The 20,580-nt window shown below is 36.7% G+C and overlaps 8 protein-coding genes across 8 annotated transcripts; 4 read left to right on the top strand and 4 right to left on the bottom strand. All coding sequences in view use genetic code 12, as the record gives it.

Moving 5' to 3' along the window:
• Positions 1-876: 876 nt before the first annotated feature.
• Positions 877-3,363, bottom strand: CORT_0C04100 (hypothetical protein; the record flags this gene model as incomplete). Its single annotated transcript, XM_003868639.1, has 1 exon — positions 877-3,363. The coding sequence occupies one exon, from the start codon at positions 3,361-3,363 to the stop codon at positions 877-879; it is 2,487 nt and encodes an 828-aa protein (XP_003868687.1).
• A 372-nt stretch (positions 3,364-3,735) lies between these two features.
• Positions 3,736-6,072, bottom strand: CORT_0C04090 (Stb3 SIN3-binding protein 3; the record flags this gene model as incomplete). Its single annotated transcript, XM_003868638.1, has 1 exon — positions 3,736-6,072. The coding sequence occupies one exon, from the start codon at positions 6,070-6,072 to the stop codon at positions 3,736-3,738; it is 2,337 nt and encodes a 778-aa protein (XP_003868686.1).
• Positions 6,073-7,905: 1,833 nt separating this feature from the next.
• On the bottom strand, positions 7,906-11,223 carry CORT_0C04070 (Nup116 protein; the record flags this gene model as incomplete). Its single annotated transcript, XM_003868637.1, has 1 exon — positions 7,906-11,223. The coding sequence occupies one exon, from the start codon at positions 11,221-11,223 to the stop codon at positions 7,906-7,908; it is 3,318 nt and encodes a 1,105-aa protein (XP_003868685.1).
• Positions 11,224-11,363: 140 nt separating this feature from the next.
• On the bottom strand, positions 11,364-12,523 carry CORT_0C04060 (Apn1 protein; the record flags this gene model as incomplete). The annotated part of the gene is made up of 2 exons (XM_003868636.1): positions 11,364-12,450; positions 12,510-12,523. 2 exons carry the CDS (start codon positions 12,521-12,523, stop codon positions 11,364-11,366), a joined length of 1,101 nt encoding a protein of 366 aa, XP_003868684.1.
• A 212-nt stretch (positions 12,524-12,735) lies between these two features.
• Positions 12,736-13,995, top strand: CORT_0C04050 (hypothetical protein; the record flags this gene model as incomplete). The annotated part of the gene is made up of 1 exon (XM_003868635.1): positions 12,736-13,995. One exon carries the CDS (start codon positions 12,736-12,738, stop codon positions 13,993-13,995), a length of 1,260 nt encoding a protein of 419 aa, XP_003868683.1.
• A 460-nt stretch (positions 13,996-14,455) lies between these two features.
• Positions 14,456-15,622, top strand: CORT_0C04040 (Ost6 protein; the record flags this gene model as incomplete). Its single annotated transcript, XM_003868634.1, has 1 exon — positions 14,456-15,622. One exon carries the CDS (start codon positions 14,456-14,458, stop codon positions 15,620-15,622), a length of 1,167 nt encoding a protein of 388 aa, XP_003868682.1.
• A 119-nt stretch (positions 15,623-15,741) lies between these two features.
• CORT_0C04030 (Ung1 protein) lies at positions 15,742-16,740 on the top strand (the record flags this gene model as incomplete). Its single annotated transcript, XM_003868633.1, has 1 exon — positions 15,742-16,740. The coding sequence occupies one exon, from the start codon at positions 15,742-15,744 to the stop codon at positions 16,738-16,740; it is 999 nt and encodes a 332-aa protein (XP_003868681.1).
• Positions 16,741-17,393: 653 nt separating this feature from the next.
• On the top strand, positions 17,394-20,537 carry CORT_0C04020 (Isw2 protein; the record flags this gene model as incomplete). The annotated part of the gene is made up of 1 exon (XM_003868632.1): positions 17,394-20,537. One exon carries the CDS (start codon positions 17,394-17,396, stop codon positions 20,535-20,537), a length of 3,144 nt encoding a protein of 1,047 aa, XP_003868680.1.
• Between the last annotated feature and the right edge of the window lie 43 nt (positions 20,538-20,580).

Here is a 20,580-nt window from a genome sequence, read left to right as displayed (position 1 = left end):
TTACTGTTGTTATTGTTATGATAAACCAAAATTCAAGGATAAGAAGAAGTTGTTGATGTTTGGTTATGCAATGATGTCTGAGTATTGGTTGCAACAAACGTGAATTTATATTGCTATTTAGATTTATAACTGTCCTGTTTCACATAAGAGCAGCTCTTGAATCCTACATGGTGAGGTGTTTGGCGTTTTCAGCTATTGTAACTTGGTCGGTACAAAATGTGAAGTTCTTAAAAGGCTTGTTTTGAATTCACAATCTAGATCAATTGGCAATAGCACTAGGCACAGATTAAGCATAAGTTCCATTAATCCCCAATTTATTATTAAAAAGGGCCACGTGGAGCTGGTTGTGTCGCAACAAGAGAAGTTTTTAGCCGTTATTCGCCATTTGGGAAATTAAAAGCAAGCAAATCTTCATCTATCGTTAAACAATTGTCGACATTATGTAAATTTTGAACACTTACACATTCTAATAAGGAATATATCACTTTACCTTTACTACTCAGTTTCCAATTTATTGTTTATCTCTTTTGTTTATTTGTTCTTTTTCCAACAATATAGAGTTTTGTTCTATTTCCCCACCTCTATTTTACGACACTGGTGGAGAAAACAGACTAAATTTCGTCTTGAACTCTCTACTTTCATGAACATAAACTACAAATGAATAAGGGTATGTTGCTCGTTGATGTTAAAGGCTTTATGAAGCTTATATCGCTAGAAGAAATTTCGAATCATTTTCTTTTGTTATGACCATTTCATATCATAGGTTTTTAATTGTCTCTATTCAATACAGGTTAGGAAGAAAAAATAAAAGTAAAAAAGTTGTTTGGTAAATTTAAAAATCATATTAAAACAGTTGTAGAAAATTCGAATCTCTATTTAATCCCTCATATCGTCATCGTCATCATCATCCCCATCACCAGCGGCATTGGTGAACATCAATGTTTCTCCATTATCAATAATTTGCCATAATCCAACACCATCGTATTCAAACATACAATCTTCCAATTGTTGTATAGTGAACCCTTTACCAATAACTCTGTCTTTGATATCTTGCATCGACAAATTACGTTTCAACAGTCCATCACGATCATCAATGGCCATTGATCGAATAATTTGGAAAATCTTGGAAGTTGTTGATTCATCTTCCCTGGATAACCCATTCGCTGCTTCATCATCAGCATATAATGAGCTTTTACTAACTTCAATCAATCTCAATGCTTCATCGACATCTTCCATGGTGACAGTCTCTTCAAATCTCAACCTTGCCAATGCTTGTGATAAACGTAATATACCCAACAATGTCCTTGGTGTTATGTGACTGAATTTTTTGATGGAACCTTCATTACGGTATGATTCTTTTCTCATAGTGATATACGATTGAACAACATAGTCCCCCACTTCCTTTGGAACAACAGGACGATAGGTCTTGGCTTTTGAAATATATTCTCTTATTGTCTTTGAATCTATTGGGGTCAATTCTTCCTCCACATTGGTATTATCTATTGTAACATCTTCAACTAAATCTGGTTGTTTATTATGCATATGAACATAGGTCACATGGCGAGCCAACATTTCATCATTTTCCCTATTTGGTTGATCCAAGATTAAGAACATGATATCAAATCTTGATAAAAGTGCTGCCGGTAAATTAATGTTTTCATGGGGTGATAGTTTGGTATTATACCTTCCATACAATGGATTAGCTGCTGCCAAAATTGACGTCCTAGCATTCAAGGTTGTTGTTATACCAGCTTTAGAAATGGAAATTGTTTGTTGTTCCATAACTTCATGAATTGCCGTACGATCAGTTTCATCCATCTTATCAAACTCATCAATACAACAAATACCATTGTCGGCCAAGACAAGAGCACCACCTTCCAAAATCATTTCGTCTGTAACTGGATCTCTTAAGACAGCAGCAGTCAAACCAACTCCCGATGAACCCCTACCAGTGGTGTAAACTGATCTAGGTGCAATTTTGTTAATTGCTTTCAACAATTGTGATTTGGCAACACCCGGGTCTCCCATAAGACATACATTGATGTCACCTCTAATCTTCAACCCATCACCAATTTCCTTAGTGACACCACCACAAAGTAGAAGCAACAAGATCTTTTTAATATCTAAGTGACCATAAATCTCGGGAGCAATTGATTTAGCTAATCTGTCATATACGTTTGCCGATCCATATCTCAATTGCATCAATCTTGCGTCAGTTGAATCATTTAAATGCATCAACTCATATTGTTTCTTATGCTGTCTAACATATTGTCCTTCAAGATAAGTTTCAGTCAACAACCCAGCTTTCAATGCTCTGAAACCAGTGTATGGCAATGGCATAAATATACCTGATACATCAACGGTATCACCAGGATTCATTGATCTTACCAAATCACCATTAACATGAATTGACATTGTCCTAGGGATATGTCCGACTGGTACTTGATTTGACATTTCTTGGATTTTAACTTCTTGAAAACTGGAGAATTTGGAGGCACGGGTTGACATGAATAAATGTCCCTTGACATTATCAGCTGAACAGATAGGTGAATTACAAGTTGACAATAGTGTAAATACTCTTGAATTAACTTCTTGAAAAATTTCATACCCACATTTATCACAAGTGTAAGCAACCACCAACACATTTGGTTTCACATCACTAACCCTGGTGACAATACCTCTCAATGTGATGTAATGACCAACATGTTTACCTTTAACTTGTCTAACTGACAATGATTTATCTTGGTCCAAAGCCAATGGCTTAAAATACAAACAATATCTTCTCGTCAATCTTGCTGGGAACAAATTTGGTTCAGTCGGGTTAGCAATGTTTTCCTGATCAGTAGGTTGTGAAATACCATCTCTCAACTGATTTAATTCATCCAAAGCTTCTTGTTCAACTCGTTGATTTCTAATTCGTCTTTGACTCAAAATGACATCCAATACATCGTCTTGATAGGAGACATCTCTTGTTGGTTCTGGCATCAATTGGTCAATCACATCACTAAAAATTTCCAAAAATCGATGAGTGTTAATCATTATAGTATTGAATAAATGTCTCAGTTCTTGATAAATGGAAGTAGATTCAGCATCAAAATTTTGTAAAAATTTCTTCAAGTCATCAAATTCGATATAGATGGTGGTTGTTTCTCGATTAGCCACTTTTTGTAAAATGTTCATGTATTTACCTTGATGGTGGGGGGTTTCATCTTCGTCATTGGTTTCCAATTCGTCAATATCAATAGTTGTATCTTTAAAATTTTGAATAAAATCACGAATAATCTCTTTACAGTCACTGTAATTGACTTTGACTTGGATTGAGGGAAGAATAGCAGCTGCTGTAGTTGTAACTGCTGTAGCCATGATTGATCGATAGATGAGCAGTTAGCTAATAAGTTGATGAAAGAAAAGTGGTTGGCTTCTATGTATGAATGAAATCTGTTGCAAAACTTTTTCTTTAGTGAAAAGTTCGACGCGTGTAATGAGAGAAAGAAAAAGAAGTGAATTCACAATTTCATTTCCTAATTGGGAATAATTATTGACACACGCATTTATATATAAAAATCAAACTAACTAAACCAATGTGAAATTTCAACCATGTGGGATACAGCCTATACACACTGTAAGTTACCAAGTATCTTTATCTTTATCTTTATATATATATATATGTGAAACTAAAATATAGTATAGGTTATAATACATTGACCAGCTATGTATTAAATTTAAAAGGGTGTATCAAACTGACATCAAATTGACTAATGCAAATGCTGCTGACTTTTCTTCTTCATTAGCATTTACATTGGAATTGACAGAACCGTCTCTTGAATTGACATCCTTCTCAACTTTGATATCCGCGTGCCTTACTTCCTCCTCTTTTTTATCACCCAGCCCATCACCATTCAGTTTCTTTTGTCTCAAAAACTCTGGACCTATAGACTGCCAATCCTCTTCATCAGTATCACTTGAAATACTACTACTTCTCTGATGATGATGACGATGATGATGTTGTTGTTGTTGTTGAGTACTACTCAGCCGTGGCAGTGTCTTTGGTTGTTGTTGCAGTGATTGCAATTGTTGTCGTATACTATTCAATGTAGATCTTTCATGCGACTCATTAAATGATGATTTGCGTCGACTCTTGTTTGCTTTAGCTGCTTCTTCATTATGAATAACATAATGGCGATTACCGTTATTAGAACCCCATGATCCCACTGGTGATGCATTACTTGCTGATACAGGAGATGCACCAAACACTGCACTTCGCACATCGGCAACTTCACCACTGCCAGTAGCAGTACCCCCATTTACACCTAATCCAGCAGAACTATAACTAAATGCAATTGCCGGTGGTGGCAGGCTAATCAGTACAGTTGAGTTTCTACCTGATGAAGTAGACGCAATATAATTATCCAAATTTTCAATCGAATTCAATCTTGATCGATTGATAAAAGTGGGGTTGTTTAGGAGATGAGTGTGGTGTGGATGATGTGTAGCATGATAATGTCTCAATGTAGATGGTTTAGTTACTGAACTTGGGGCTGAAGAACTTGATTTTCTTCTTCTTGCTGCAACTTTAGAATCATATGAAGATGCAGTAGATGAAATTGGTGGTGGACTAATTTTGGAAGGCACTCTATTGGCAAATTTCAAAGGTGGAGACAGTTTCTTTGATTTCAGCCTGTGATGTAGGTTTGCAGAGGTATTACCTATGGGCGTATCATCAAAAGCAAACATTTCTTCATCGTCATCATCAAGTATGGCATCTTGATCGGAACTATTAGAAGGCTCATCTTCATCCATTTGATGATCATGTAGTCTATGTCTACCATTTCTTATTAGTCTTTCATCAAGTCCAGATATGTCATCTTCCTCGTCTTCGTCTTCGTCTTCATCATCATCATCATCATCAAAGCCTACTTCATCCTCTTCAAGTTCATTGAATTCGTTTTCTTCCTCATCTTCACTATCCGAGGCTATTGCATTATCAATACTTTCATTTGGTAATTTGATATTATGAAGGTTTTTGATTGGATTTGTTATTGACTCTCTTCTGGCCCCATTTTTATCTGAAGCACCACTTGCATCTTTCTTTTTCTTTGACCATCCAAGTTTCAAATTAGTTTGATTCCTCAAATCATTGATATTGATCATCTTCTTTTCCAGTTCCACGGATTGTGACTTGAGTTGTTTACCCAATTTCTTACCATTAGATCCATCTTGTCCTTCAGGCAGTACTGATTGGGGCGTGCCACCTAAATGTTGTTGTGGTTGCTGCTGTTGTTGCGCTTGTTGTTCAGTTCCTTCAGTGACAATGTAATCACTATCAACTTTTCTTACTGCCCACTGACCCCAACCAATTTTTTCAAATACAACATTATTAGTAGGATCAACTTGTTCCATAGCTGCCATAATCAATCGTCTTTGTTTACTCAAACTTAATAACTCAAACGAAGGAACTTCTAAAGTTAGTTGAGCAGTAATATGACGTATAGGTAATGGACCTTTTCTAATCAACAAGTTGGCTAATCGAGTAGGAGTGATTTTGGAGGCCACTTGTATACCTTCTGGCGATGATGTGGACAAGAGAAACTTCTTTTGCGTAGTTGATAAATTTTCCATTTTATCATGTGGTGGGGAACTAGCGTCAAAAGGTGGGGAGATTGTTTGCGACTGCTGTTGTTTCTGTAGCTGCTGTTGATGTTGGTTTTGTTTTTGAGGGAGTAGAGGGAGTGGTAGTTTCTGTGGCAAGATGTTGTGTTCAGCTTGTACTGGTTGATCGGATCCATTTTGGTTATTGTACAGGTTGTGGTTACTAATAATGTGGCTGTTGTTGTTTTTCAAAGCGTGACCCCTTGATACGGGGATATCACCGGAAGCTGCGTGTACATTACTTTGTGTTTGTTCCATTGGCTGTTGCTGTTGCTGTTGCTGTTGCTGTTGCTGTTGCTGTTGCTGTTGCTGTTGCTGTTGCTGTTGCTGTTGCTGTTGCTGTTGCATATAGTTGTATATTGGTGATAATTGGACGTGATTGGTGGTGTTTGTCATAGTGGGGTTATCATCTATGTGACTCATAGTATTTGTGTTGTGGAGGGGTTTACCTATGTGAAGTTGTAAAGTTGCTGTTGAAGATAACCTATTGTACTAGTTACAAGTTGTAGTTTAGTGTATGATATAAGAAAGAATGTGTAAAAGTAGTAAGTAGTTATGTATTTTGTTGTTGGTATATGAAATATTGTATATATATTTTTCATAAATTTCAGACAGACAAATATTTAATTCACTGATAAAAAACTGTGTATGTATGCTTGTCATGTGTATTTAGTGGTAGTACTGTATATAAGTTTTGTTGTTTATCATATGTAATATTATTGTTTATTGTTTGTTTTGTGTGTGTGTGTGTGTGTGTGTGTCATGTAACTTTGAGTTAATTTATATTTTTGTTGAACGTGTTTTCTTTGGATTTATATTTTTAATCAAGTGGCAATATATATGTATGTATGGATGTAAATAGAGTGTCGTAAAATTCTAAGTCTAATGAATTTATCCTAAAACAGCGACACACGTTCTCACCCCTCCACCCACCTATACGAAAATAGTTTAATAATATAGAATTCTAAACTAATTCCCTATTTAGTTGGTTTATTTATTCAAGAGTGATTATATTATCGCCAAGACGAAACACCGTGTAGTTAAACTCTTGTCTACGGTACTTCACTATGTAGAGGATGGAAGACATTGGGGGTATGGGAAAGTAATTGCTGTGGCGGGACTTTAGAGGATAAAAGTAATTTAGTAGTACTTAGAACATAACCAGCTTAGAAATTTATTGAGGAAATTAAACATAATTAAAAGGATGGCTTGGAAGAATTAAGAAATTCTCAATGAGCTCCACACGCAATCAAACTTTGCCGAATTAAGTAATTGACGCATTTTAATTAAAGTCAGTGTGTGTTGTAAGAAATTCGGGTTTTTAATCTAGCAATAAAGTCACATTAAGAACTACAGTTGTGTGATTAATAGTCTACACTTCATTCATGATTATATTCCAGCCAATAAACAGTGTTTTACAATCATACAAATAATAGTTACATATTGGGTAATTTTGCTGGCTTAGAAATTCCGAGAATCTTCGACACTGCAATTGCGCTTAAAAACCAAAAATGAAGAAAAAAAACCTTCATACAATAAATGTATTTATGCACCCAATTGCACTACTCATGACCAGCAACAAACAACAACAACTACAACAATTAGCATCAACTGGAGTGACCTCTAACGTATTGCACTTTTTATGAAGCGAGTGTTTAAACTCTATTAAGTAATCGGTAGTAAGATACCACTATCTTCGCCAACTTTTATCCCCAAGTTATATTTTATTTCATTCACTTTGCCCTGCATAATATAACTGCATTTTTATATGACGTACATTGTATATCATGCATTACCCTTACTACAATTTTTACATTTTGGGAAATAGCCAACAGATTCAAATGAATGACCATGGCCGAAACAAAAACCAAAACCAACACTTTTCAAACTGTATTCTGCAACCTCCCCAACTACCAACCCCACTATTTGAACAGTTTCGCCTATTTACTCTACCCACCCCACAACACCCACTTTTGTCATTTATTAAATATATACCTCAAGGTTTAAAGCTTTTTATTTTTGTGTGCAAACATCTCGTAAAGTTTTTAATTAAAATCCCTTTATGGCGGTTCCTTGCAATCGTTAATTGAGGCTAATTAATTAACACACACACACACACACACACTCACAGTTAAACGGCCCCCGATATCTTTCACTACTCTTTATTCAAATCTCTAATGACTTCTATGCATTCAAAGTACTATAAAAAGAAAGAATCAAGAATTTTTTTATACAAACTATATCCACCCCACCTCTTTACATTTCATCAACTGTAAATGTCCAATCGCCACTAACAGGATCATACTTGACATACTTCATTCCTGGCAATTTCTGTAAATTTTCAATATGTAATTTAACAATATCAGAATGAGGATCTAATATAGGTAATCTATCCTGCTTATTCAATGGCCAACAATTATGTAATGTAATTTGAGCAGGTAAATTTAATCCTTCTCCCTTGCGAGGTTTCAAGTTGTCGTCAGGGTAAACGATACATGATTTATTATCAAATTCAACAAGAGAGAATAGGTCATCTAGGTTTAACATTGTTGATAAATCAATTGGTTCAAGGTATTGCAAGTATCCATATCCTTTGCGACCAATTTTGAAATTGGCAATTGATTTGAGTTCAGATAATGATTTAGTTTTTAATTGGGAAATAGATGGTGATGTCCAATACCCTTCCTCATTAACTTCATCTTCATCGGTCTCTTTTGTCTTTTCATTTGTCTTGGTAGATTCTTCTTTCTTGTTGTCACCATTAATGACAACTTCATTACTCTTGAAATCAACTTTGGCCTCACCATTCTTTTTAGCAGCTTGAGTAGCATTAATTTCCTTAATTCCATCCCCATTCTTCTTCTTGTCACTATCCAACACAAACGAAACTTGTTTAGCAGGGCTATTGGTTTCATCATTTCCATCATTAATTGCCAAATTATACTTCCCTTTACTACTCTTTTCAACAACTAATTTCTTGAAATTATTATTTGGACGAAATATATCTGACGTTATGATAGCCAGATCAGTAATTGGAGTGAATATCAGGTCACTCTTTTGTTTGAAAAGTTCATCTTGGGCTTTTTCAACTGGTTTATTAGCTGATGGTAATACACTAACTTTAAATAACGGTGTAATTCTTTGTGCTGTATTGCCCAATGTCACCACTTTTTTATTTTGTTGTGGAACTGCAAATGATCGTCTAATTACAGTGGCTCTTGGCTTTTGATCAGCACCATAGCCTTGTGACTGTTGTTGTTGAGGGGTAGTTCCTGAAATCGATTGGAATAAGGGATTTTGTCCATATGGGTCTTGAGAGTTGATGTTGGCCAATGGTTGCGTTTGTTGTTGCTGGGTCTTTTGTAAAAACAGTGGTTGTCCGGGTTGTTGTTGCTGCTGTTGCTGCTGTTGTGAATTGGCATTACCAAATAACCCACCGCCAGAACCAAACCCTCCCGCTCCTCCTCCTAAACCACCAGTACCACCTGTAGCACCTTGAGTTGATCCAAATAAGCCACCGCCAGTTGCTCCACCAGCGTTATTGGCTCCTCCTCCAAATAATCCACCTGATGTGTTACCACCTTGCTGAGCACTTCCAAAAAGCCCCCCTCCAGAAGGTGCAGTTCCAGCAGGTTTAGAACCAAATAATCCACCTCCAGTATTCGATCCTCCAAACAATCCACCACCTTGTTGCTGTGGTTGCTGTTGTTGATTTTGTTGCGCACCTCCACCAAATAAACCACCTCCTGTAGCTCCACTCTGTTGCGTACTTCCAAATAGCCCACCACCAGTTGTACCAGCAGGTTTGGCTCCAAATAGTCCACCACTTTGTTGTTGATTATTCTGCTGACCAAATAATCCACCTCCTGTAGTGCCTGTAGTCCCAGTGTTACTTCCAAATAATCCACCACTTGTCGCAGGCTTAGCTCCAAAAAGACCACCACTAGTTGCACCGGCATTATTGTTGGTTTGACCTCCAAATAATCCACCACCTGTATTGGTTCCGGCATTACCACTTTGGCCAAACATTGATGTAGATCCTGCTGGCTTAGCACCAAATAATCCACCACCTTGTTGCTGTTGTTGATTTTGTTGTGCACCGCCACCAAACAACCCACCTCCTTGCTGTTGATTACCTTGTTGGCCAAAAAGTCCTCCACCAGTGGAACCAAATCCTGTACTTGGCTTAGCACCAAAACCCAGCGATTGCTGGCCACCAAATAATCCACCACCTGAAGCGCCAGTATTGGATCCAAATGCATTACCTGTGTTTGATTGTCCAAATCCACCTGATGTATTACCAAATGCGCCTCCAGTATTGGATCCACCAAATAATCCACCACCTTGTTGTTGTTGTTGCTGGGTATTGTTAGCTTGTCCAAATGGTGAAGCGCCAGTATTTCCAAACGCGCCACCAGATGATCCAAATGTCGAAGTGTTACCACTTCCAAACCCAGTCGCTGGTTTTTGTCCAAATGCATTATTCGATCCACTAGCACCACCAAATAATCCACCACCTGTGTTGGTATTGGTTGATCCAAATCCAGTTCCTGGTTTATTAGCTCCAAATGCATTACCGGTGTTACTTGCCCCGAAAGGAGATGCTTGTTGTTGCGTTGATCCAAACGCTCCCGATGACCCAAATGGGGATGCTGCCGGCTTGTTAAAACTTGAACCAAACCCAGATGTAGTGTTACCAGTATTTCCAAATGGTGATGAACTAGCTTGTCCACCAAAAAGTCCTCCTCCAGTAGATGGTTGTTGTTGGGCAGTACCACTAAATCCAAATCCAGTGCCTGTGTTTGCAGTACTTCCAAATGCCCCTCCTGCTGCACCTTGATTCGGTGGGAACCTTCTTCCTTGTTCATAATCTTTCAATCGTAACTCTTCAAATGAATAATTCTTATATTCTGGCATACAACATATATTTTGAAACACATTATTTATATTTGCTGAATCTTTTTCACTGTGTGGTGAAAATGGTTTCACAGCGGTACCGTTATTGGCATTGGGATCACCCAGAGTAGCTCCGAAAGCGTTAGTAGTTGCAGTTGACGCCCCAAATGGTGATGTTGTGGTATTGTTTGCTGCTGGTGAACCAAACCCGAAAGTTGATGTAGTTGCTGGCTTGCTACCAAAGAGTCCACCGCCAGTTCCTGCGTTTGAAGATCCAAATGCAGAAGAGCCCTGAGTACCACTTCCAAAAACTGATGGTGCTGATTGTTGTGGTTGTCCAAAAGGCGATGCAGATGCAGTTGTATTACTAGCTTGATTTGATCCAAATAATCCTCCACCACTTGCTCCAGCAGTATTACTTCCAAATGCCAGTGTTCCTGTAGTACCAGTGTTACCAGATCCAAAGACATTACTAGATCCAAAAGATGATGTTGGATTGGATGATGCATTGCCAAATAATCCCCCTCCTGTGTTGGTGGTGCTTGTCCCAAATGGTGATGCGTTTGTGTTTGTGTTTGTGTTTGTAGTTGTGTTGGCGCCACCGCCAAACGGGGAGTTAGTATTGGCAGTATTTGTACCAAATCCTCCAAATCCTGAAGATGTACCTCCTCCAAACATTACAATTGATGTGTTGTGGAGTCAATTGTGATTAGATAGTTAAAGTGTTTTTGTCAACTGGTTCTCTAAAAACAACCAAATTTTTTTTTCTATTTACGCACTGAATAGTTCTCTATATACAAAGGTCGTGTAATATACACCTATTTTGCACCCACCTTCTTCTTCTTCACCATCTTTGTAATATCACCATTTTTTTCCTCATCTTTAGCCCTTTTTTTCGTCTTTACTTCAAACTTTTTCAATTGTTCATCTCTTTCCTTTTTACCTAATGCCCATAACTCATCCTTCTTGGCAATAAAATCAGCATCATCTTTTGGTCTACCTTCAAGCCATTCAAGAAGTTTAATTTCTTCTCCATATATTTCATCATCGTCTCCTACAGGGGTTTCCAATACAATAGGTATACCTTGTAATCTATCACAGTTGGCGATAGCTCTAAACACCTCTAGTCCGAGGAAACCTTGACCCAATTTCTGATGTAAATCACGATTGGCTCCTAATGGAGCTTTTGAATCATTTAAATGTATAGCACTAAGGTACTCAGCTCCAACAATCTCATCAAATTGTTTAAGAAATGCATTCCATTTATCCTCGTCTGTAATGTCATACCCAGCAGCAAATGAATGACAGGTGTCTAAACAAACACCTACTCGTGATTTATCGTCAACCATATCAATCACTTCACGTATATCTTTCAAATCAGATCCAATGAGGTTCCCATGACCAGCCATATTCTCAATTACAATTTTAACAAATGCAGTGTCCTTGATTGCTTTATTGATATTATTAGCTAGTTGTTTCAATGCTTGTTTTCGATCACCATCTAAACTTGATCCAGGATGGAAATTATATAGTCCAATATTCAACTGTTCACATCGTTTCAAATCATCAAGAAATGAATCATATGCTTTAGCTTCCTTTTCAGGATCCGGGTTGGCTAAGTTAATAAAATATGAACCATGAGGTAAAATATCAGTTCTTGGGTTATAATTGTGTTGTTTGCATAATTCAGCAAATTTAGCAATATCATCAGGTTTTAAAGCTGGCGATACCCATTTACGAGGCGATTTCAAAAACAATGCAAAGCTATTACCACCAATATTCATAGAATTAGTGACTGCTTTATATATTCCACCTGACATACCCACGTGAGCTCCAAATTTGAATCTACTATTAAGATTTCGTTCATATGCAAATGGTTTTTCCACTTTGACTTTAGGTGCTTTACTTGAGTCAAATTTGTTAGTTAAGGATGATAAATAGGGTAGTAGTCTATAGATACATACACTTTTGGCGGCATATTGGGGGATATTGTTGGTGTTCTTTGGTGGAGTTGACGATTTTTCACTGTACTAAAACGCGTTTTAGTTAGATGGATAGAAGAAGTCAAAAACTAAGAAATGTGAAATTGCGTAATGATGAAGAAAAAGAAAAGAAAAATTTTGAATCCACAGTTGATTAATAGATAAGCATTGCAACAAATTACATACACACACACACAAGCTGCACCATATGTCCACCATTACCAATACAAGGATATCCATACTCCGATATATCTCAGCATTCTTTATTCCCGACGCAAGTCTACATTCCCGACAAAAATGGATCCTAGGTCTTATCAATTTATCAGCAGTGGTTATACTATGGGTATCATCAAGTTTCTTAGTAAATGCCATTGTTGAAGATGATTCGTATCGTAAACCATTTTTCATTACTTGGATTAATACAAGTTGTTTTAGTTTTTACATTATTCCTTATCTCAAATTTAAAAAATTGTCATTACGTCAATTTATCAACAAGTTTACTAATGAGTACAAGTATCATCAAATACCGAGTAAGGATGGGGATGGGTTGATTAGAAGGTATGGATCGGATGAGGATTTAAACACTGTTGTTGCTACACAAGTTGAAGAAGGACAGATACAACAACTGGGAAGCTTGACCTGTGTTGAATCAATTGGGGATGATGTACCACCTGATAACTCATTGGATATAAACATTTATGACACGTTTAAATTATCGGTTCAATTTATCATACTTTGGTATTCGGCAAACTTGGTAACTAATGCATCATTATCATATACATCAGTTGCTTCACAAACTATACTATCTTCAACATCTTCCTTTTTCACATTAATCATTGGATATCTTGTATCAGTGGAGAGTATAAATCAAAATAAAATAATGGGTATCTTACTTAGTTTCTCTGGGGTATTGATTGTGACCAAAGCAGATACCTCTGAGGATAATCCCAATAGAGATATACAGCATGGACGTTCAACAATGATTATATTATGGGGTAATTTGTTAGCGTTGTCAGGAGCATTAATCTATGGAATTTACACCATTTTGCTTAAATTTAAAATCTCAATCCCTAATTCTCGCAAAGAACGCAATTTAAACACTCATTTATTCTTTGGATTTGTTGGATTGATTTGCTTTTTAGGATTATGGCCAATCCTCATAATTTTACACTTCACTAAAGTGGAAACCTGGTCATTGCCATCATCAAGAGAAGTATGGACTTGTCTCGTCCTAAATGCTGTGATTACGTTTATAAGTGATTTCTGTTGGTGTAATGCTGTACTCCTAACTAGTCCATTGACTGTAACTGTGGGATTATCAATGGCTATTCCTTTGGCTATGGTTGGTGATTGGATCTTGAAGGAATTTCAATTGAATTTGTTGTATGTGTTTGGAGCTGCAATTGTCACTACTGGATTCTTGATTATAAATAAAGATGAAGAAGAGGAGTTTGTTGTCGATGAGTAGTGAATTTCAAAATGGAAGAATGATTTGATAAAGTGTGGTAAATCAAAGGAGTTCCCTAGTGGTAATGTTTCTCTTATTGAGGGTTTTATGAACAGGTCCCGTTGTGGATCCAAGGCGTGTATATGCTGCATCAGCTTGACCAAAAAGGTAATTGGAGACCAACTACCCGCTCAAGAAGTGTATCAAGAGAAGGAAATCATTGGACAGAAAGGTTGGCTAGGTGTACTGAGCACGGTGTCAATAACATCAAATAAATATTTATTACAATTTGATATTGATTGAGGGAATGTGATGATCCCTCACCACATTTTATAGAAGCACATAGAGCAATTCATTCCACTTGGAGTTATCATTCTTGTATAATAGCAGTAGAGTTGAATCGAAGTTCTAGTTTACTATCTAAGTACATCTTTGCAACTGTTTGTTTTAGTGTTCGGCTGTTTCTCGGGATTTTTTTGGCATGAGAAAAATCATTCCAACTATTTCAAGAACTTTTCTAAGCTACAGTGTAAACCATCATCAACTCTATATGAGACAACTGTCACCACTACCGTTGCTCTGGATTATATTGTCCCTTAGTATACTACTTCTTCTTCCCCAAACAGTCCTAGCTTATGATCACAACACAGAAAATGATGAAGGCCAAATCATAATTGACATACACAACGGAGATTTATCTCAACTACTGGGCCATCGTGATTACTACACTGTGTTGATCTTCACATCATCAAATCCAGCTCACGACTGTAAACCTTGTGAGCAAGTTATCCCAATGGCTGAGCAAGTTGCCACTACATACTTGGCCAAATATATCACATCTGAATTGTTATCTATGCGTTTTTACAATATTGATTTGAACGATATTTCCAATGCTGGGATATTTAGGGAGTTGAAAATGGATAATATACCACACGTGTGGTTAGTCCCACCAAGTAGTAGGACCATTGGTGCTGTATCGGGGGTTTATGAAGATGGCACGATTGAACATGTTTTTGATAGCCCGCATTTAAAGTATTCTTTAAAGAAAGCTTCACTTGAGAGACAAGTTGTTGAATTTGCTAGGTTTTTGAGCGAAATATTGATGATTGATTTACACGTTGATGATGCGGTTGCTAAGAAGAGTGGTTCTGGCACACAAAGTTCATTGAGTACATTTGCAAAGACATTTATTATTACATTTACAATTGTTGTGTTGATTAAGAAAAAAGGTCCTAGTTTTATATCAAATACTTCGAGAAAAACTGTCGTGTGTTATTTCGCAATTACCATCATACTATTGTGTGTTGGGGGTTCACAATTTTCAATCCAGCGTCAATCACCATTGATCACTAAGGATGAGGCAACCGGTGGACTAGTTTTTATAAGTGGAGGAAGTATGCATTATCAGTATGGAATTGAAGTCTTTATTGTGGGGTTAAACTATGCTTCGCTAGCTGCGTCAGTGATAGGTTTGATTAAATTGGGTAGTTATCAAGTGACCGAATCCAGTAAGATTAGAGATGAAACGTCGAGAACTTGGTTGATTATATTGGTTTCTTTGGTGATTTATTACTTGTATAGTTGTCTTACTAGTATTTTGTTGAAGAAGGATCCGGGATATCCGTATCCATTTACCAAATTGTTTTAATAGAGAGATATAGAGGTATAAATACGGTTTATGATCAGACGCGTGGTAAAAATACAAAGTATTTTATTTTTGACGCGCATATTTCCAGTGTTTTAAAAACAACCAAAAGACGATCATCAATGACAGCCAAGAGATCATTGATTACTGACTATTTCTCCCAGGTTGGGGGTACTGTTAAGAAGTGTAAACCAGCGCATACGTCGAAAGTTGATGAAAAGCCCAAAGTGATCCCAGAAACTAAACCTAGAGAAACGAAACCACCAACAAAGAACCCTTCACTTGAGTTCACATCTTTTAATAAACAAGAATGGATAAACAGTTTAACTCTGGAGCAGAAAGAATTGTTACAATTGGAAATTGATACATTACATATCTCGTGGTTATCTATGCTTTACAAAGAACTAACCAAACCCTATTTCCTCAACTTGAAAAAGTTTCTTCAGTCCCAACAAAAACAAGGCAAAACGATCTTCCCTAAACCGCAACATATCTATTCATGGTCTAACCTTACTCCATTACCCAATGTCAAATGCCTCATACTAGGCCAAGACCCTTATCATAACCATAATCAAGCACATGGACTAGCATTTTCAGTATTGGAGCCAACTAGACCACCACCTTCGTTAATCAACATATACAAGACATTAACTATTGATTATCCTGATACTTTTAGAGTGCCAGACTACCAAGAGTTGTTGAAACAAGGAAAACCAGGTGGTGGCAATTTAACTAAATGGGCAACAAATGGAGGTGTATTGATGCTTAATGCAGTCTTGACAGTTGAAGCCCATAAAGCAAACAGCCATGCAAACCAAGGATGGGAACAATTCACTGAACAAGTGATCAGGGTAGCTTTAGAATATCATCAAAAGCATAAGAGTGGGTTTGTTATAATGGCATGGGGTACACCAGCACAAAAGAGATTGAAACCATTCGAAAAGATGTTGACAAAGAATAGTACCAGTGGCAATGGTAATGATCAGTTTCTAGTGTTGAAGACGGTTCACCCTTCCCCATTGTCTGCTCATAGAGGATTTTTCAACCTGCAGGTGTTTAAAAAGTGTAATGATTGGTTAGAGAAGCACAATAGAGATGTGATAGATTGGAGTGTGTACTGAGAATGTGTATGGTGATACTGTTGTGATTGGTGCTAAAGATTGACTGATAAACAGATTGAAAACGTAGGTTCGTAGGCTGTACATCAATAAAGTTCAGAGAACCGAAATATACTTCCGCATCAGTGTCGCATTTTCTTGTTGCTTTTCTTTATGCTTTCCGAAGTTTGCGACAAATGGTTATTTGCGACACATATTCTTTTTTTTCTCTCGACGTATATATACATAACATAGCAAATACTTATGTATACACAATTAGCCTAATTTTCGGTATATCAAAAAAATGAGACAACAGCCTAATTCAACTATCGAATTACAGCACACTTTTTTCTCTAAAATCTATTCATACTATTTTTCAACTGCTCTATTCACTTTGATCAAACACTTAGTTGTATAGGTTATATACACGCGTTGCTATCGCTTAACTCCTTGAATGTAAATCTTTTTCCTACATTATTTTGCAACCTTTAAAACAAATTCCGAAATCTACGCAATACACAAATACGCATACAAAACAAAGAATATCAAAAAAAACCAGAAAAAAAACTTCAATTTATCCAAATCAACAACAAAAGAGAAAATACCTGACTGGCTTCTTTCATTTGCCGTTAAGCTGTCACAGAGAGCCCATACATCAAATACATCTCACCCACAGTATGGCCACTAGGCATCTGGTATCACATATTACTTCAAGTGGTGAACCAGAAACACCACAAGAGAGACAAAAGAGATTTTTACTAGAAGTGGATGCTAAACACGCATATGCTAATGACAAAGATGATGCAACTAAACGATTTCAATACTTGTTAGGATTAAGTGCCATATTCAGAAAATTCATTGACTTGAATGCATCTAAAGATCCAGAGTTCAAGAAAAGAGTTAGGGAAATTGATAGTAAACTGTTATTCAAAGAGTCAACCAAAAAGAAAAAGAAAAGCAACAGTAGACGCCGGAAAACTGAAAAGGAAGAAGATGCAGAGTTGTTACAAGATGAGGAGCACCAAGATGATGAAGAGAATCAACATACTGTGTTTACCGAATCACCTTCATATATTAAAGAGGGTACTTTGAGAGAATATCAGATTCAAGGTCTAAATTGGTTAATTTCTTTGTATGAAAATAGACTCAGTGGAATCTTGGCTGATGAAATGGGATTAGGAAAAACGTTACAAACAATTTCATTTTTGGGGTATCTTCGATATGTGAAAAACATTGATGGACCTTTTATTATCATTGTACCTAAATCAACTTTGGACAATTGGAGAAGAGAATTTGCTAAATGGACACCTGATGTTAGTGTCGTTGTGTTACAAGGAGACAAAGAATCACGAGCCAATATCATCAAAGATAGGTTGTACACTGCTGATTTTGATGTATTGATTACTTCATTTGAAATGGTCTTAAGAGAAAAAAGTGCTCTCAAAAAATTTAAATGGGAATATATTGTTGTTGATGAAGCTCATCGTATTAAAAATGAACAAAGTTCACTTTCGCAAATTATCAGATTGTTTTATTCAAGAAATAGATTGTTAATCACTGGTACTCCTTTACAAAATAATCTTCATGAACTTTGGGCATTACTTAATTTCCTATTACCTGATGTATTTGGAGATTCTGAACAATTTGATGATACATTTGATCAACAAAACAATAATGAACAGGATAAGAAAACCAAAGCTGAAGAACAAGATAAAGTTATTCAAGAATTGCATCAACTTTTAAGTCCCTTTTTACTTCGTCGTGTCAAATCAGATGTTGAAAAATCTTTGTTGCCCAAAATTGAAACCAATGTATACACTGGTATGACAGATATGCAAGTTTCCTGGTATAAAAACTTGTTGGAAAAGGATATTGATGCAGTTAATGGAGTTGTTGGGAAACGAGAGGGTAAAACAAGGCTTTTGAATATTGTTATGCAGTTGAGGAAATGTTGCAATCACCCATATTTATTCGATGGAGCAGAGCCGGGTCCCCCATACACCACTGATGAACATTTAGTGTACAACTCGGGGAAAATGATTATATTGGATAAAATGTTGAAGAAATTTAAACAAGAGGGGAGTCGTGTATTGATATTTTCACAAATGTCCAGAGTTTTGGACATACTTGAGGATTATTGCTACTTCAGAGAGTATGAATATTGTCGTATTGATGGTTCCACTGCTCACGAAGATCGTATTGAAGCCATTGACGAGTATAATGCACCTGATTCTGATAAATTCATATTCCTATTGACTACAAGAGCTGGTGGATTAGGTATCAATTTAACTTCAGCGGATGTAGTTATTCTTTACGATTCCGATTGGAACCCACAAGCTGATCTTCAAGCCATGGATAGAGCTCATCGAATTGGACAAAAGAAACAAGTCAAAGTATATCGCTTTGTTACTGAAAATGCCATTGAGGAAAAAGTGTTGGAACGGGCAGCACAAAAATTACGATTGGATCAATTGGTTATCCAACAAGGAAGACAAGCCAATGCTGGAACCAATGTTGGTAGTTCAAAAGATGATCTTATTGAAATGATTCAGCATGGTGCACAAAAGGTGTTTGAAGAACTGAAAAGCACCGTCGTTGATGATGATATTGAGTCTATATTGGCTCGAGGTGCAGAAAAGACTAAAACTATGAATGAAAAATTTAACAAGTTAGGATTGGAAGATTTACAAAATTTTTCATCTGATGGATCAGCTTATCAATGGAATGGACAAGATTTCACCAAAAAGGAAAATCTGGGTAACCTTGGATTCAATTGGATTAATCCGTCTAAAAGGGTGAGGAAGGAGCAAACTTATTCTGTTGACAACTATTATAAAGATGTATTGAAACAACCCCTCACCATAAAAGAGAAACCACAAAAACAAACAGTATTCAAACCAAAAGCTCCAAAAGCTTACACATTTCAAGACCATCAATTTGCACCAGCAGGATTGGAACCATTGTTGGAAAGAGAGCAACTCAATTTCAAAAAGGATACTAATTTCCAATACACCGTCGATGATTTCGGTGATTCTGATGAAGAATTTCTCGTTGATGAAGATAAAGACGAACTAAGTCGTGAAGATAAATGTAAAATTGAACAAGAGAAAATTGATAATGTTGAACCATTAACTGAAGAAGAAACTATTCTCAAGGATAAATTACTCAATGAATCATTCCATACTTGGTCTCGGCGTGATTTCACAAACTTTATACATGCTACTGCCAAATACGGACGTGATGCATATGCCAAGATTGCAAAAGCATTGGGCAACAAAACTACCAATGAAGTGAAACGATACGCTACCAAATTCTGGGCCAGCTATCAACAAATTGATGGATATGAGAAATACATTTCTCAAATTGAAGCCCAGGAGAAGAAACGTGATAAATTAATGAATCAACAACGATTGCTCGCAGCCAAGATTGAGAACCTAACTGATCCATGGGAAGACCTTTCTATTGTTTACCCACCAAACAATTCCAAACGTATCTATTCCAAGACGGAAGACAAATTCCTTCTCAATTGCGTTTACAAATATGGTATAAATGATGAACGGTTGAATGAAAAGATTAGACACGAGATTCAAAATTCTGATGTTTTCAAATTCGATTGGTTTATTCAATCACGAACAAGTCAGGAAATTGGCCGAAGAGTCAATACTTTGCTTTTAGCAATTACGAGGGAGATGGAAGGACCACCAGCGAACAAGAAGAGGAAGTTGTTGGGTAGTGCATCCTCGAACAGTAGTTCAAGGGTGGGGTCGGTTGAGCCTGGTGTAGGGTCGGAGAAAGCATGGCTGGAGGTACCAGCTAAATGAAGAGGAGCTAGAAATTTTAAGGACAGTTTTTTGTTTTTGTATT

Source organism: Candida orthopsilosis (genome assembly GCF_000315875.1).
Source record: "Candida orthopsilosis Co 90-125, chromosome 3 draft sequence".
Taxonomy (NCBI): Eukaryota; Fungi; Ascomycota; class Pichiomycetes; order Serinales; family Debaryomycetaceae; genus Lodderomyces; species Lodderomyces orthopsilosis.
Note: the sequence above shows the minus strand (reverse complement) of the source record. Positions and strands in the feature narration are given on the sequence as shown.